General features: G+C 44.0%; 1 protein-coding gene across 1 annotated transcript in view; it reads left to right on the top strand.

The window, feature by feature from the left end:
* Window positions 1–18,466, top strand: part of GRIK3 (glutamate ionotropic receptor kainate type subunit 3) — a 494,196-nt gene that overhangs the window by 336,507 nt on the left and 139,223 nt on the right. The window contains exon 8 of the mRNA XM_075264498.1: window positions 15,649–15,756. Within this exon, the coding sequence (XP_075120599.1) occupies window positions 15,649–15,756 (108 nt within the window). The remainder of the gene's footprint in view (window positions 1–15,648; window positions 15,757–18,466) is intronic.

Here is an 18,466-nt window from a genome sequence, read left to right as displayed (position 1 = left end):
CTACATGGTCTAACACTCTACGTCACAGCTGCTTCCGAGTTTTGCCCACATAGTTTTGTGGGCAAGGGCACGTGATCACATAGACAACCCCTTCGGTTTTGCAATTAGCAAAATCTCTGATACAAAAAGTGTGACCAGTGGCACAGGCCCGGACCTCAGTGCCTCGCTGTATATAGGCACAAGCCCGACAGGACCCGCACTTGAAAGTGCCAACTGAGTGGGATCTATTCAGCCAAGTTCCTGCATTTTGTGGGGGTGACAAATGGCTATGAGTTATTATATCAGCCAGATTTTTGCCTCTGCGAAAGGTGATAGCAGGATTTTCAGGGATGACAGAACGTAGATCCGGGTCCTGTTTGAGTATATTCCAATGCGTCCTCATGAGGTTAGTAACCTCTTTAGCGCAATCATCAAACGGCCCGATCATACGAATAAGTTTTTCATTGTCTCTCCTATCTCTAGGGACCAACAGAGATTCTCTCGGAGTTCTTCTAGCTGATTCCCTTGCTGCACTCAATAGTGCTTTGGGATAACCACGAGAGACAAACCGTTCTGTGAGGGCCCTACTCTCAGTGTCATAATCCTCAATATTGGAACAGTTCCTCCGCAAACGGAGGAACTGCCCCTTGGGGATACCCCGTTTCAGGGACAGTGGATGGTGGCTACCCCACTCAAGGAGAGAATTGGTCGCCGTGGGCTTCCTGAATAAGGTTGAAGTGAAAGTACCATCAGCTTCTAAACATAGCTGTACGTCCAAAAATGGCAAAGTATTAGAATGGAAGTAGGATGTGAACCTAAGGTTTAATTCATTCACATTGAGAGCCTCCACAAACTGGTCAAAGTCAGCTGAAGTGCCGGACCACACTAGGAGTATGTCATCAATGTACCTGAGCCACAGCACTATGTGCCGGGCCCAGGTCTCTGCGTGTAGTCCGAACACAACTGACTCTTCCCAGTATCCCAAATAGATGTTGGCATAAGCGGGTGCGGCGGGGCACCCCATCGCGGTGCCCCGCCGCTGATGGTATACTTTGCCGTTGAACAGGAATACATTGTGTGTCAAAACAAATTGGAGAAGCTCCATAACCAGGGTATTATGTTCAGTAAATTGTCCACCCCGGGTCCCCAAGAAGCGCCCCACAGCCCCACACCCCAAGTCATGGGGTATGGAGCTGTAGAGTGCCTCCACGTCCAGAGATGCCAAGGCCGCCCCAGATGGTACATGGATGCCCTCCAAATGTCGGAGGACATCCATCGTGTCTCTGACATAAGAGGGGAGGGCCAACACAAAGGGCCGCAACACACGATCTAAATAGTCGCTAACACCCTCAGTGACCCCCCCCCCATGCCAGAGACAATGGGGCGGCCTTTTAAAGGGGGATGCTCCTTGTGGATTTTAGGTAGGGCATAGAATGTGCACATATGCCTAGCACTGATACCTATTAAAAGCCAAAACTTGCTGGTAAGCCAGTAAAATTTGCAACCTTAGCTGGCATTTTCTAATCTCAGCGGAAGTGGCGGGAGTAGGATTGGATTTATTAGTCGCAGACAAAGAGGCCAAAGAACGGAGTAAAGCATCAACCTCTTTGGACCGCTCCTTCTTAGCTCTCGCACAGGCTTATATAAGCACTCCTCGCATGTATGTCTTATGAGCGTTCAACAGGGTGTGCAGGTTTGTAGTAGATGAGGCATTAAGGGAAAAGTATTCCACTAGGGCCTCCCGAATGCTGCTACTGTAGGAAGGGTTATATAGAATATATTCATTCAGATGCCACCGGGAAGGTAGCGCTGTAGTAAACCATTCACGGAGAGCCAGGAACACTGGGACATGTTCCGACTAGGAGATCAGCCCAATGGAGGATGACTCCACCTGCATAAGACCAATTTCATCTGTCAAGAAGAAATGTATCCTGGAGTATGAGGAGGAGGAGAAAAAGCTATAGTCCCTCTCGCTACCATGCTGATACCTGCAGACATCATATACCCCTTGTTCAAGCAGAGAGGAAGCTAGGGTAGGGGAACGCCTGCAGGGGTTAGAGATGTCCAAAGATATATCTACCAGGCAGTTAAAATCCCCCCCAATGACTAGCATCCCTGTAGCAAAACTACGTATCTTAGTGAGTACAGACCTCCAATATGACATTTTGGAATGGTTGGGGAGATACATTGTGATCAGGGTATACTTAACATTATTGACCGAGCAATCAATGCCGAGGGTCTCGCAGAACAAATTCCAGCGTAAAGGCCACCGAGTTCTCGGATAGCTATAAGTACTCATTTATGTTTGGCAGTACAAGAAGCTTGGAAAATGTGTGGAAATGAGGGGTTTGTAAATTTGGGGCTTTTATCTCTATGGAAGTGGGTTTCTTGGAGCATGAGGACATCACATAGGAGACGACGCGCCTCCCTCCAGACCGAAGTCCTTTTGTAGGGGCTATTCAAACCCCTAACGTTCAGGGAACAGATGTGAAGTACCATTTTTAAAACTTAGAAAGGATAAAGCGGTACAGTTTAGCAGATACACATAAACCAATAGAGCCCTAGAGTCATGCTGAAATACAGAATCAAATTGAGCAGTATGCCAAATAGCATGTAAAAACTAACAAAATAAGTAATACATACTGAATATCTTGGTGTAAAAAAACTCTGAATAAGCTATGTAAGGGGGGAAAGAAGAATCAAACATTAGTTTATGCAGTAGGAACACATGCAAAAATGGTAAACAATTCACATGGACATGTCAACAGAGAAATCTGAGGGGCCTTGTATTTTCTCCATCAGGGTGGGCTAACCCCTCGCTGTGAGCTGCCTGCAATCTGCTAGTCCTTGGACACATGTGAGGGATGGGCAGAGTTCCCCACCTCAGGAGAGGGAGAGTTGTTAGAGATCAGGCACCACTTACGTAGTAGAGACACTGAAGGTATAGAGATGATCACTCCATTCCGGGGCACTAGAAGCTTGGTGGGGAAACCCCAGCAGTACCTGATGCCTTTGTCCCTAAGGATCCTGGTGATAGGTGCGAGGTCACGCCGTGCCTGCATGGTAGCTGCTGACAGGTCTGGATACAGAGATTGCTGAGAAAGGAGCAGGGAGTGTACCACTCCTCTGAGCCTCTGTAAGGATAGAGTCCTTAGCATGGTAAAAGTGAACCCTTGTCAGAACGTCCCTGGGGCCTCAGCGGGCACCAATCCTGCCTTAGGTATACGATGTGCTCTGTCCAATGTAAGATCAAGCTCAGTGAGATGAGGGAGAATTTTTTGAAACAGGCATTTAATGTAGGCCAGTAGATCTTCAGATGCAATATTCTCAGAGATACAGCGCAGCTTTATGTTTTTGCCCCTGGAGCAGTCCTTAGCGTCAGCAGCTTTGATTTTCAGCCAGCGGACCTCCGCTTCAAGAACATTATGTGCATCAACTAATTCATTGTGTGCAGTAGAGAATTCTCACATTTTGTGCTCTATGAGGTCGGTCCGCTCCCCAAGGGCATCAATGCTGCTCCGCAATTTGTCAACCAGCAAGGAAACACTCTTATGGATACCGGATTGTAGAAGAACCAGCATTTCTTTCAGAGTATCGCATGTGACCGGATCTGAGGACGCTGGAAAGTCTGAGATATCAGCATGATTAAGGAGTGAGACCCCATCAGAGGCATCATTTGCGGCGTGACTGTTCTTTTTGAGGGCCGGGCCTTTATTTGCCGGTGACCCTTGGGGAGACAGGCTCAGGCTATTCTTACCCCCATTCCCCTATGAACGCTGAGAGGCAATAGAGCTTCCTCGGGAGATGCACTTGTCTGCTGAGGCATGACAGAAAAACTCAGAGAGTTTCCTGGGTACTCCAGAGGAGGAAGGCTTCCTTCTAGTCATGATAAGAACACCAGGGGTCCATACTGGGAAAGCCACACGTGAGGTGCCATGAAAAGAAGATACAAGGACCCTTTTGATATATGTCAGCAGAGGAACAGAGGATGGGCAATGGAGCAGTTTTCAAGGCAGCTATGAGCCGCAGCGGGCGAGCATGTTACCAGATCATTTGCTCATATCAGAGAAATAGGAATAGGCTGTCTAAGCATTGGGTAGGGAGTTTTGGATAATCCTACAGGCTCAACCAAACAGTCCAGCTGCAATAGGGCTGCGGAGCCCCCCCTGATGTTGTCGTAGGGGCTCGGCACTCACATATAACTTAGCCCAACAGGTACCAGGATGTAGGAAACAGTTCCAGCTGAGGAGAAAGGCAAGGAGCTGATGATATAATAGCACTCCTATAACTTGTATGGTGCACTGCCAGGAGGAGTTATCTAAGAATCTGCAGATAGGTGAAAGGGACCAAAAGCTCAGTACAGTTGTGTAGGGGCTCTATACTTCCCTCCCCAGCAGGCAGCAACAGGGCAAAGTCACTTGACGCCAGGAGGTACAACTGAGGCCAGTGCCAAAAACAACAACACAGTCCCTCTTGAATGGTGTAAAGGCCTAGACAGGCCGCAGGCAATCTCAGAGGTAGTAGTGAGCTGCTTGAGCAGCAGTCTTATTGTTCTTCACTTACTTAGGGCCTAGGATCTGGATGTGGCCTGTTAAAGATGGCAGCTGGGGTGAGGATGGAGGGTCCCAGTGTAGGAGATGCTTGATCTACAAGCTCGGAGGTGAGTATAGGACGACCCTTAGATATCAGGTTGGCAGGCACAGTGTCCTTGCTCTGTGTCACACTAGTGAGCTGTACTCCCCTTCCCATGCAGCTGAGGCCTAAGATGGCAGGAAGCCTGAGTGTGTGAGTAGGCCCAGAAGTGCAGCTCTCTCTGGTTTGGCAACTCTGCAAAAACACCGCCGATGGGTTCACTGAGGCCAGGGCGAATGCCTCCGGGTGTTTTTAAGTGTTTGTAGCTGTGGATGGAAGAGATAATTAGCGGATTATATTCTGTAAACTGAGGCGCTCTCCTCAACACATCATCTTCCTCTGCTGCCCCCCCCCCCCCCCCCTTCATACTTGTTTGAGAACTTTGGTCACTTCAGTCTGGATCTGGCATACAGCAGTTTTTACTTTGGCGCCGTTCTTCCTGTCATTGATAGAAAGGACAGGTATTTGCAGCCATTGTCCCTTCTACATATGATAACAAAGGTTAATTGGATAATACTACTTCAAGTGGTTTCAATATTCAAAAAAGCATTTACAGATATCTACCTATGTTCAGAATCCATTCATTTTATTCTAAGTCTTCTACTTTATCCCTACTGCTTACATTTCTCAAGTGAGTCTGGCTTACTTTAGATAAATCCTCTTAATCGCATAACAAATCCACAAAGGTCTTCCAGTCTTTTCTGGTGTATGAATTGAAATTTTTGATAAGCTGCGTCAGAATCACTTAAAGGGGACCGTATTACTTATTTATTTTTTTGCTTTTTGCACACAGTATTACGCTATGAGCCCTATTCTCCTGAGAGTGCAGTATGTGCTGAGCATATTGATCACTACTTGGAAGTCACTTTCCCTGTATAAAACTGTAAGCTAAAACTAGCTGTCCTTCATCTGCCGGAAGCAATAGAAGTTTGCAAAATGTAAAAATCTGAAAAACCACAATAAAACTGTCATACCTGATATTATAATTTAAAGGAGGTTTAGAGTGGTATACAGCAGATTTGGGTGTATGGTTAATCCATTTCTCTCTGTCTATGCTGTCATACATCCCTCTGTCAAATTATCATATCATATATATCTTTTTAGTGAGTATACAGGGTTGAAAGACAGCCCATACTACTAAGTAAAGCATGATCTGTGACAAATGTCCATGGGATTCACCTCCACAACTCTTTATAGATCCGTACTGATACCTTTCCTGTCAACCATTAATTCTACTATTTAACCCTAGATGAACAGCCTTGTGGTTTCACTGTGATATCATTACCTTTATTTTCAAGTCCAAAGCAGACAATGGGTCTTTCCCTACCATTTATTGCATCTCTTCTTGCAGTTCCCCTCTTTTCGTATATTGTGTAGTGAATAGAGATGAGCGAACACTAAAATGTTCGAGGTTCGAAATTCGATTCGAACAGCCGCTCACTGTTCGAGTGTTCGAATGGGTTTCGAACCCCATTATAGTCTATGGGGAACATAAACTCGTTAAGGGGGAAACCCAAATTCGTGTCTGGAGGGTCACCAAGTCCACTATGACACCCCAGGAAATGATACCAACACCCTGGAATGACACTGGGACAGCAGGGGAAGCATGTCTGGGGGCATAAAAGTCACTTTATTTCATGGAAATCCCTGTCAGTTTGCGATTTTCGCAAGCTAACTTTTCCCCATAGAAATGCATTGGCCAGTGCTGATTGGCCAGAGTACGGAACTCGACCAATCAGCGCTGGCTCTGCTGGAGGAGGCGGAGTCTAAGATAGCTCCACACCAGTCTCCATTCAGGTCCGACCTTAGACTCCGCCTCCTCCGGCAGAGCCAGCGCTGATTGGCCGAAGGCTGGCCAATGCATTCCTATGCGAATGCAGACTTAGCAGTGCTGAGTCAGTTTTGCTCAACTACACATCTGATGCACACTCGGCACTGCTACATCAGATGTAGCAATCTGATGTAGCAGAGCCGAGGGTGCACTAGAACCCCTGTGCAAACTCAGTTCACGCTAATAGAATGCATTGGCCAGCGCTGATTGGCCAATGCATTCTATTAGCCCGATGAAGTAGAGCTGAATGTGTGTGCTAAGCACACACATTCAGCACTGCTTCATCAAGCCAATACAATGCATTAGCCAGTGCTGATTGGCCAGAGTACGGAATTCGGCCAATCAGCGCTGGCCAATGCATTCTATTAGCCCGATGAAGTAGAGCTGAATGTGTGTGCTAAGCACACACATTCAGCACTGCTTCATCAAGCCAATACAATGCATTAGCCAGTGCTGATTGGCCAGAGTACGGAATTCGGCCAATCAGCGCTGGCTCTGCTGGAGGAGGCGGAGTCTAAGATCGCTCCACACCAGTCTCCATTCAGGTCCGACCTTAGACTCCGCCTCCTCCGGCAGAGCCAGCGCTGATTGGCCGAAGGCTGGCCAATGCATTCCTATGCGAATGCAGACTTAGCAGTGCTGAGTCAGTTTTGCTCAACTACACATCTGATGCACACTCGGCACTGCTACATCAGATGTAGCAATCTGATGTAGCAGAGCCGAGGGTGCACTAGAACCCCTGTGCAAACTCAGTTCACGCTAATAGAATGCATTGGCCAGCGCTGATTGGCCAATGCATTCTATTAGCCCGATGAAGTAGAGCTGAATGTGTGTGCTAAGCACACACATTCAGCACTGCTTCATCAAGCCAATACAATGCATTAGCCAGTGCTGATTGGCCAGAGTACGGAATTCGGCCAATCAGCGCTGGCCAATGCATTCTATTAGCCCGATGAAGTAGAGCTGAATGTGTGTGCTAAGCACACACATTCAGCACTGCTTCATCAAGCCAATACAATGCATTAGCCAGTGCTGATTGGCCAGAGTACGGAATTCGGCCAATCAGCGCTGGCCAATGCATTCTATTAGCCCGATGAAGTAGAGCTGAATGTGTATGCTAAGCACACACATTCAGCACTGCTTCATCAAGCCAATACAATGCATTAGCCAGTGCTGATTGGCCAGAGTACGGAATTCGGCCAATCAGCGCTGGCTCTGCTGGAAGAGGCGGAGTCTAAGGTCGGACCTGAATGGAGACTGGTGTGGAGCGATCTTAGACTCCGCCTCCTCCAGCAGAGCCAGCGCTGATTGGCCGAATTCCGTACTCTGGCCAATCAGCACTGGCTAATGCATTGTATTGGCGTGATGAAGCAGTGCTGAATGTGTGTGCTTAGCACACACATTCAGCTCTACTTCATCGGGCTAATAGAATGCATTGGCCAGCGCTGATTGGCCGAATTCCGTACTCTGGCCAATCAGTGCTGGCCAATGCATTCTATTAGCTTGATGAAGCAGAGTGTGCACAAGGGTTCAAGCGCACCCTCGGCTCTGATGTAGCAGAGCCGAGGCTGCACAAGGGTTCAAGCGCACCCTCGGCTCTGATGTAGGAGAGCCGAGGGTGCACTTGAACCCTTGTGCAGCCTCGGCTCTGCTACATCAGAGCCGAGGGTGCGCTTGAACCCTTGTGCACACTCTGCTTCATCAAGCTAATAGAATGCATTGGCCAGCGCTGATTGGCCAATGTATTCTATTAGCCTGATGAAGTAGAGCTGAATGTGTGTGCTAAGCACACACATTCAGCTCTACTTCATCGGGCTAATAGAATGCATTGGCCAGCGCTGATTGGCCAGAGTACGGAACTCGACCAATCAGCGCTGGCTCTGCTGGAGGAGGCGGAGTCTAAGATCGCTCCACACCAGTCTCCATTCAGGTCCGACCTTAGACTCCGCCTCCTCCAGCAGAGCCAGCGCTGATTGGCCGAATTCCGTACTCTGGCCAATCAGCACTGGCTAATGCATTGTATTGGCGTGATGAAGCAGTGCTGAATGTGTGTGCTTAGCACACACATTCAGCTCTACTTCATCGGGCTAATAGAATGCATTGGCCAATCAGCGCTGGCCAATGCATTCTATTAGCGTGAACTGAGTTTGCACAGGGGTTCTAGTGCACCCTCGGCTCTGCTACATCAGATTGCTACATCTGATGTAGCAGTGCCGAGTGTGCATCAGATGTGTAGTTGAGCAAAACTGACTCAGCACTGCTAAGTCTCTGCATTCGCATAGGAATGCATTGGCCAGCCTTCGGCCAATCAGCGCTGGCTCTGCCGGAGGAGGCGGAGTCTAAGGTCGGACCTGAATGGAGACTGGTGTGGAGCGATCTTAGACTCCGCCTCCTCCAGCAGAGCCAGCGCTGATTGGTCGAGTTCCGTACTCTGGCCAATCAGCGCTGGCCAATGCATTCTATTAGCCCGATGAAGTAGAGCTGAATGTGTGTGCTTAGCACACACATTCAGCTCTACTTCATCAGGCTAATAGAATACATTGGCCAATCAGCGCTGGCCAATGCATTCTATTAGCTTGATGAAGCAGAGTGTGCACAAGGGTTCAAGCGCACCCTCGGCTCTGATGTAGCAGAGCTGAGGGTGCACAAGGGTTCAAGTGCACCCTCGGCTCTCCTACATCAGAGCCGAGGGTGCGCTTGAACCCTTGTGCAGCCTCGGCTCTGCTACATCAGAGCCGAGGGTGCGCTTGAACCCTTGTGCACACTCTGCTTCATCAAGCTAATAGAATGCATTGGCCAGCACTGATTGGCCAGAGTACGGAATTCGGCCAATCAGCGCTGGCCAATGCATCCCTATGGGAAAAAGTTTATCTCACAAAAATCACAATTACACACCCGATAGAGCCCCAAAAAGTTATTTTTAATAACATTCCCCCCTAAATAAAGGTTATCCCTAGCTATCCCTGCCTGTACAGCTATCCCTGTCTCATAGTCACAAAGTTCACATTCTCATATGACCCGGATTTGAAATCCACTATTCGTCTAAAATGGAGGTCACCTGATTTCGGCAGCCAATGACTTTTTCCAATTTTTTTCAATGCCCCCAGTGTCGTAGTTCCTGTCCCACCTCCCCTGCGCTGTTATTGGTGCAAAAAAGGCGCCAGGGAAGGTGGGAGGGGAATCGAATTTTGGCGCACTTTACCACGTGGTGTTCGATTCGATTCGAACATGGCGAACACCCTGATATCCGATCGAACATGTGTTCGATAGAACACTGTTCGCTCATCTCTAGTAGTGAATACTTGTAATATGGGTACAGCTAAATTTAAATATTAATTTCTTTTAATGGGATTCTATCATTAGACTCCATTTTTTCAGTACTACCACGTCAGAATAGCCTTAAGAAAGGCTATTCTTCCCCTATCTTTAGAATTCTTCTCCATGCCGCCATTCCGGTGATATTCCTGGATTGCTCTGTATGCAATTGAGCCGCCAGACAACACAGGGGATGGTCCCCGGTGTTCTAGCAGAACAGGGGCATCCCCTGTGCTGCCTAAAGACTCTGCAGAGATGCCTTATAGCTTGCTAAAATATATCTTTTTTTTTTTAAATGTAGATTGTGAGCCCCACATAGAGCTCACAATGTACATTTTTCCCTATCAGTATGTCTTTTTTTGGAATATGGGATGGAAATCCATGCAAACACGGGGAGAACATACAAACTCCTTGCAGATGGTTTTTTGCCCTTGGCGGGATTTGAACACCAGGACTCCAGTGCTGCAAGGCTGCAGTGCTAACCACTGAGCCACCGTGTGGCCCCAAAATATATCTTATGTACATATGGTACATTGGTCTCATTGTACAGGTAAATTTCATATGTTATTTGCCATGTTTCTTTAGCAGTTGTCTTTATTGCTACTGTCTGCATCCAATATACTGCATCTAAACGGAGGTCATTCCCCTCTTTTTTTCTATAGGGGTTGACATAACATCACTTTTGTGCTGTGTGGTATTACAGGGTTATCTCATTCACTTGAATGGAAAAGTAGACCCATTCCATGAGAAAATGGGGCCATGTTTTGCAAAAAGGGTGCTTGCACGGTGTCTGAGGTAGCTGTTGTTTCATCTGTTGCTCTCCCTTTTACTGGAGCTCTGCCTTCTTACCCTGGCTACTGCTAGCCACAAGTCTATCACAAGCTCACTAGAAGGTCAGTGGAATAAGCAATGATTTTATTACAACAGAAGGCAACTCCATCACTAAGTTACAGTGTCCTACAGCACCAGTGAGAAAAGGGTATAAGACTAAAAGCCCCATGTTGTAGAATGTAGGTAAAAAATACTGCAGAAAAAATGCAGCGGAAACAAGTTGCGTTTTTTTCTGCAGCGTTTTTTCACTACCTTTTTGCTGAGTTTTTCTCAAGCGTTTCGAAAGGTGTAATTGATATGCAGTGATTTTAAAAAACGCGAATGTTTTGGAAAACACAGCTTTTCCACGGCTGATTTTTTTCTGCAGTGTGTGGATGGGATTAGCTAGAATAGCATTTACTTTGGAGGTAATATAAAATGCTACATTTTTGCAACATTGGGCTTTAGCATAAATCAGATAACCACCACAGACATACTGGGAGGGAGTGAAGTTTGGAGGGTCATTTTCACTTCTTAAAATCCCCTTAGGTAATGTTAGAAATCTACAAACAGGACATAAACCAGCCGACTGCCTTCTCCCAGACTAGCAAAGAAGCTGTATTTTATTGTCAGAACAAGCAGTCTTGTGAGAATCAATACATTAGGGAATTGTTGTTTATGCGGTTCCTTAATATATTACTTCTAACCTTGTGAAATATTGTTTTCTTTATGGGGCTTCATTTTATAAGCAATTAATTCTGATGGTAAAATGTAAATTATCCATATTTGCATAGACTTTTAGTTTGGAACATAAATGCAGTTTTCATTGAGAGAAGACCAAGTTTTCTGCTTCTCCCTTTATTTGTCCCTTTACAGTTATGCAGTTACATATCTAAGGGGGCTACAGTGTTTCAAACTTTATGAGTTATGGCAGATATGATGTTTCCTTATCTCCAGTTTACCTATATGGAGATATAGAAACATTTTTTGGATGTCTCCATAATTCCCCCCTCGAGAAGGTGGAAACAGGGCTATTCTAATAACCTTTTAACCATTTCCTTGCTGTTTCTTATTTTAGAACATTTCTTTGATTTATTTGCACTCGTAGTACTTGTTCTATTTAAATTATTGCAATGATAAATTATAACTACTGAATCCTTCCAAAATGTCTGCCAGGTACACAGTATTTATGAGGAATAGGACCTAGCACTTTTCAGTATCTCTGACAATGTTGGGGAGTGAAGGTGAAAATTGTGGTTTTCCATAAATCTGCATTATTCACCTTTAACAAGCATTAACATGAAGGGGAGAATGTCAGCATGTGGACAGTGCATTGGGATAATGCTGCCTTCTTGACATTTTACAGAGTATGCTAATAGAAATCTTTTTTATTGATTCTAAATGTTCTTTAAGGAAAGGTACAGGCGTGCCAGTATAACAGAGACTTCTGCCCACATCATATTACTAGAAGAACCTCTGTATATTATAGTTGGACATGGGGAACATTAGCGGAGCGTAAATTTAATTAAATTAAACGGATTTCATTTAAATAGCAGATGCTATGAACATTACGGATGTCACACAGTCACTTTTATGAACTAAAGATTGAGATCACACATTGTAGCCAAAGTCGGTCTTACCACAAGACGTACTGTATTATACGAGTTCTATTTTCCTTTTAAAACTTCAATGCTGTTTCATGGAAAATTCCAATACAAGTTTCTCATTGTAAGTATCTATTGGCAAGTCCTTTGAAGTCCCTGTGAATAGTTTTGCGAGCACTGAATACATCACTAGAGAGGTGTACTCCAGTTGTTGGTGAGGCTTGTCTGAGGAGCTAGTTCACACAAATGATCATATGCTGCATAGGCCTTTAGTCTGGCTACAGCAATCGCTGCTTTAATAAAATACTGTAACTAACTCCTTTTGGATTTTTTTTTATGTTTAAGAGATAGATTTTCAGATATTTTGATGTCTTTTATAAGAGCTCTGGCATGAGCCAGGTATAAATTTATTTTGTTTTCATGAAACCTTTTCTAAGTAGTCCTTACATCGTGACCAGGAACTTCACAGTATGGTTGCACCTTGCGTCCCACCAGTCCTAGCGCTTCCTACAGTGCCATAGCATATTTCTGAAAGGCCTGGTTCACATTTGCATTCGGTATTCTGTTAGGGGAGTCCGCTTGGGAACCACTCGAACGGAATACTGAACGCATTGACAAGTGGTGAGCAATGAAAGCACATGGACCCCATAGACTTAATGGGGTCCATGTGTTTTCCACGTGGTATCCGCATGAGTCATACGGAGAGGAAAGTACTCCTCTCCACATGACTCCAACTATGGGTTGTTGCAGTCTACAAATGAGCACTCCATCTTGTCACATGGTGGAAGTAACTGACTTTCACCGTACCAATTACGCGTTTATCCAGGTCTCAGACCCATTACCCCTCTAACAAACCCTAGACAGCTATCCCTTCTACAGACTCAAAACAGACTACATATTTATACACATATAAGAGGATTTTGAATTTATTCCATGATGACCATGCATTGTTTGTTTTTTTTAGGCTAAGGCATGCAGCAAAAAAAGCTGTAGAAAAAACACCGCAGAAACTCATTTCAGTTTTTTTCTGCAGTTTTCACTACCCTTATCATACTTATATAGAAAATGCCACTATTTCCGTAGATAAAATTGACACGCTGTGATGCTCATAAACACAAGCATTTTTGAAAACTCAGCTTTTCCGCTGTGGATTATTTTGTGCAAGGTATGGAAAGTTTTAATAGGTCATGTAAAAAGCAGCGTTTAATTTTCCACCGTGGCCAAAATGCTGCATTTTCGCAATGTGGGGTTTCAGCCTAGATGGATCTTCAATAAGTCTTGGATTTTATAAGTTTATTCTGGTTGCTGGAAGTCCCCTGCAACATTTGGGATACACATTTATACAGCTTAGCTATTTCTTTTAATAGACAATAGACCAGACATAAAGATATTCATCACCTATATGCTGTTTCTTTTTTTTTTTTTTTTTGTAACCAACAAACCATTATAGAGGCAGGTATAGGGAAACTATAGTCTTTTCAAAAGTTAGGATGTTTCTGTAAACAATGGCGGACCATAGGCGGTTCATGGGGATACCATGACTCCCCAAACAACCAACCAACCTTAACAGCTTGCCGACTGCCCACTTTATATATGTAATAGGCTTAGTCCTGTTATCATTCAGTATATATGCAGTAACAAGCTAAATAAATAGCAACCTACATTGATATCCCTGATGAAACCTCACCTTGGTGTAACCCAAGTTTAATACAATTTCTTACCCTTCCAGACAGGTATGAACAAGTCAATTTTAAGTCCTTTGAACCCCTTTGAGTACAATATATAACATTCCTAGAACTCAGTTTTTCAGGTTCCTCCAAATAATTATAGCATTATCTACTCAATTCCCACAACCAAAATTATTTATGTCTAATTATCCCCTCATTGGTATACACAAGTCCATAAGGTTTAATATCAGGTCTACAGTATATGCTCATTTGACACAAGGTAAGGTGTCTCACTTAGATGCACCTACTTTAGGGAGATGGCGTACCCTAATTCCCACTCTTACTGATGAAACATATCTGGAAATTCTGGAGTCAACACAATATGTCTCTTCATCTGCTAATAATAAACTGATTCAGGTGTATATGTTACACCAAAGTTATTTGACTTCAGTCTGTCTGCAAAAAATGGGGCACCTATCACACTCGGGATTTCTCAGATGTTCATCTACCTACATGACTTTTGGCTTATGATATGAGAATGTACTATTGGAGTATTTTTTTGGAAAGAAGTTGTGGGTCTCTTGTCCAAAATATTGATCATACCTGTTCCGTTTTCCCTGAGATATGTTTCTTTGGAATTTTAGATGAAAAGAGATGCTGAAATCATATCAGAATTTTTTTATATGAATCACTTTTTTTGGCCAGGAAAACCATTGTATTATGATGAATGGCTCCCAACTCGCCCTCTCTATCCATGTGGAGGAAATTAGTTAACTCTATTTTGCCATATAACCAACTGGTGTATAAGAGTACAGGCTGCCCTCAGACATTTCAAAAGGTCTGGGACTCATGGTGTAACTCACCGTCGACCCTTAACACTCCCCTATTAATTCGCACAGCCCTTAGATCGCTCACTGTTTAGGCGAGGAGACTGCCAGGAGTACTCAGATCCTCTACTACAATTTCAACCTCTGTATTATCCTTGTCTTTGTATTATTTACTGTATACCACATTATATTGTGTGGTTGGGATTAAGATATTGTCTTATATTCCCTATTTGTTTGTCCTTTATACAATTTCTGAAGGTTTTTTGAATCTTCGTGCCTTGAACCTCCTTCGAGGCACATGCGCATGGAGGGCAACAGTGTCGACTTTGCATCTTTGATTTTTTTTGTTAAATCGGTTTTGTCTTTCTGTTTTTTTTTTTTTATTTCTTGGAATTCCTTCATGTGTTATACCATGTATGACTCAAGGCTATTGAACTACCTGATTACTATTGTTTGTCTATCTTTTATATTATGCTGTATAAACTTTAATAAAAAAGAGTTTATAATAAGTATATCAGTAACTGCTATTAACAGAGCAGAGAAACAAAGCTAAGGCAAGATAGCAGCCGCATAATCATATACAGAATATAGAATTTAAAAAATCTACAATTAGACAATAAAAACAGGTTAGAAAAAAAAGTATATATTCTCTATCTGTTTTAATAAATAATAATGAAAAAAATGGAAATATGTTCAATTTAATATCTACATTCTAAATTTAATAGTCAGTTCTGGTTGTCAATGAAGACAGCAAGGACTATATGGTAGGTTATAATAGGATTTCTGTAAATTTATAGCTTGTTTTATGAATAAAGCCATGATGAGATGATTATTAATTAACTGGGGCCTTTAGGGACTTTCATGAGGAAGGGGGGAAAAGAATACCATGTAAAGAGTAATTACAATTTAGCTTTGTGCTAGAATACTGAGTGATGATTTATGAGTCTTTTTAATTGTCATAAATGTCCTACTTTTATCCACAGGCCCAGTGGGAAGGGCTAACCGGACGTATAGTATTCAACAAAACCAGCGGACTTCGAACAGATTTTGATCTTGATATCATCAGTCTCAAGGAAGATGGCTTAGAGAAGGTATTGTCATGGATCAGTGAGTTACTGTATGTCATGTTACTCCAATATGTTTGACCCCAGTGCTGTATGTAGTAATAATATTCACCACTGGCACATATGGATTACTAGCATTTACCTGCGACTTCATCTGGGTCATTGTTGGTGAATGATGCGGCGGTGCCCACGGACCCCCGCTGACCCCCAAACCTGTCTTTTGAGCCGACCTCTCTCACACGGCATACCGTGAACTCTTCCCCCGCGGAACCCATCCCGCATGGCACAGTAGTGCCCCCGGGCCACCAAAAGTCATCTTGCGTCACCCTCCTCTGGGTCCCCCCTGCCATAAAGCTCTGGTAACCGCACTGTCCCCCCTAATCCCTTCCCCCAAAGTCGCCATGCGTGCCCCCCAAACCTAACCTCCAAGGTCCCCCAGCCCCGCGGCCCTGTGCACCTCCCTGGATCCCCAAACCCTTCTCCTGTGCACCCCCCTTCCCATACAAATGCCGCTCCTGCGCCCCCACGGTTGAGTGCCTGGCCCCATACCCTGCACTTCCCTGGGATACTCACACAGCCGGTGGTGGTGTCCCGCAGATGGAGGCCGGGTGTCCACCTCGGACCTGAGCCGGGAGTGTCCAGCATCTTGTCAGGGGCACAGACTGTCCCCAGCTGCTGGAGTTGCCGAGCGCTGTAAGGGTGATACAGCATGGCCGAGTTTCACCGGAGATTCCGAACTTGAGGCACCATCTTCTTTACTCCACGCTGTGCCGGGTTGCATCCTCCCACAACATAGCGCGCAACAATCGGCGTGCGCTGCAAGGGCCTGTGATGACATCATCTCAGGTCCTCAAACTTACTCCGAACCAAATTTTGGTGCTCGCGGTGGTGACGCTCAGCTACCCACGGGGATGGTAAGTAGCCTATCATCTATACCGCCTGGCATTCTATGTGTGTGTGAAATTTCAGGACAATCCATGCAATGGTGTAGGCGTGATTGAGGTACAAACATCCAAACACACAAACTTTCACATTTATATTATTAGTAGGATTATCTTTATATATTTTCTAATTGTTAAAACTGTTTGGTGTAACATCCTGCTATTCACACGTCGTAAGGTTGAGGGGCAAAAAGCTTTGGATTTCTATTTGCAAGGAGGCCAAGTTAGTCTGGAGTACAGAAAATGTGAAGTAGATGGATGTAGGTCATCTCCTGTTTTATGTCAGGGTAGTCGTATGTTGACATGGATGTGTCTGTTATCCAGATAAGAAGTGGTCAGGAATCCGTAGTGACAAGTTTTGATTTATTTTGTATCAAAAGAGGGTTGAAGAGGCGAAACATCTTTCCATATCTTGAGCTTGGGAGACAAAGTTTTTAACCTGTGAAAGCTGGGGTGTTAGTGGGCTTTTCCAGGATTAGTCAATAACTGATCTTGCAGTGGGGAGGATGTAAGAAGTAACATTTGAGGGTTTAGATTGTAAGAAACATAATGTCAAGCTGGGGGTGGAGAGATATTTAGTCATAGTAATTTATCTATAGCCAAAGAGGTTTAAGGATTGGGCAGTCCCACCATGCATGACGGTGTCTTCCTTTTAGGCCACATCCTATCCAACATATGTCTGATTAAGACAGATTCATGTTAACAATTTTTTTGCCACATTAGATATATTTTCTGGGATAATTCCATATAGTGTATTTCTTTGGTAATAGTTTTGATACCAACTGCCTATCATTGAAGGCCTTCTTTAGGTCCAATTCCCACTGTAGCATATATTTTGATTAACCTTGGTTATAATTGTTCTATAGTTGTTTAGGGAATATAACCTTTCCCTTTTTGGCTGAGCTTGTGCAGGAAAAGTATTGTAAACCAACTCTAGCGAAATTCATTGACTCGATTTGGTTGAATGAGAAGGTCTGATTTGGAGGTATTTGAAAATTCTTTATTCCAGAACTGATATCTGTGGTTAAGTTTTTCAAAGCTAAGTTTGTAAGCATCATTAAAGAGCTCATCAATTTTCATTATGTTGTTGGATTCCGTTGGATTCAGTGGGAGGTTTTAGAGCTGTATTGCGTCTGTTGAGGGACAATTGTTAACAAAATTCTTCCAAGCTATATTTGTAGCAGTAGTGCTGGGTAAGGTCTTTGTTGGTGGATTTTAGGAGAGGGTTTTAGTGTGAAGAAGTGTAACTAGATGATTATTTAAGTAACTTCTTCTGCATTTCTATATCACCATTGTATAGCCTGGTCTAATATGGCTGATTGGTGATGTTTTTTGATATAGGTAAGCCCATTCCACCAGAAAACCAGCTTGCAGTTATTGTTGCAAATTGGGTCCAAAGTTTTTTCCCAGCCAATATAAACGTTTCTTTGTAGTTTAGTGAAAAAAAGAGGATATACATTGGCCAGGGTATTGTTCTGAATAAATATACTATAGCATAGAGGGTAAAATTGCCATTTTAATTATATTCTACTGACTTACGATAGGGTTTTGTAATTTTTTTGAGACGGTGTTAATGAAGGGTGCTCGTTTTATAGATCAGAGCTAGGTGAGGTTAGCATTTTTTCATCTTCTGTCACTCCTAGTGTCTTGGCTGTGAGCTAATGTTAGTTTTGTGACTGTTTTTTGTTAGCATAAATACTTGATTCAAACAATAGATAATTTTCTTGTTGTATACTCTATTTTAGTTCATATTTATGGTATTTAAAGAGCGGTAAAGGCTTAAAGGGGTTTCGCAG

The sequence above is a fragment of the Leptodactylus fuscus genome, chromosome 2, assembly GCF_031893055.1.
Source record: "Leptodactylus fuscus isolate aLepFus1 chromosome 2, aLepFus1.hap2, whole genome shotgun sequence".
In the NCBI taxonomy this organism is placed as follows: domain Eukaryota; kingdom Metazoa; phylum Chordata; class Amphibia; order Anura; family Leptodactylidae; genus Leptodactylus; species Leptodactylus fuscus.
Note: the sequence above shows the minus strand (reverse complement) of the source record. Positions and strands in the feature narration are given on the sequence as shown.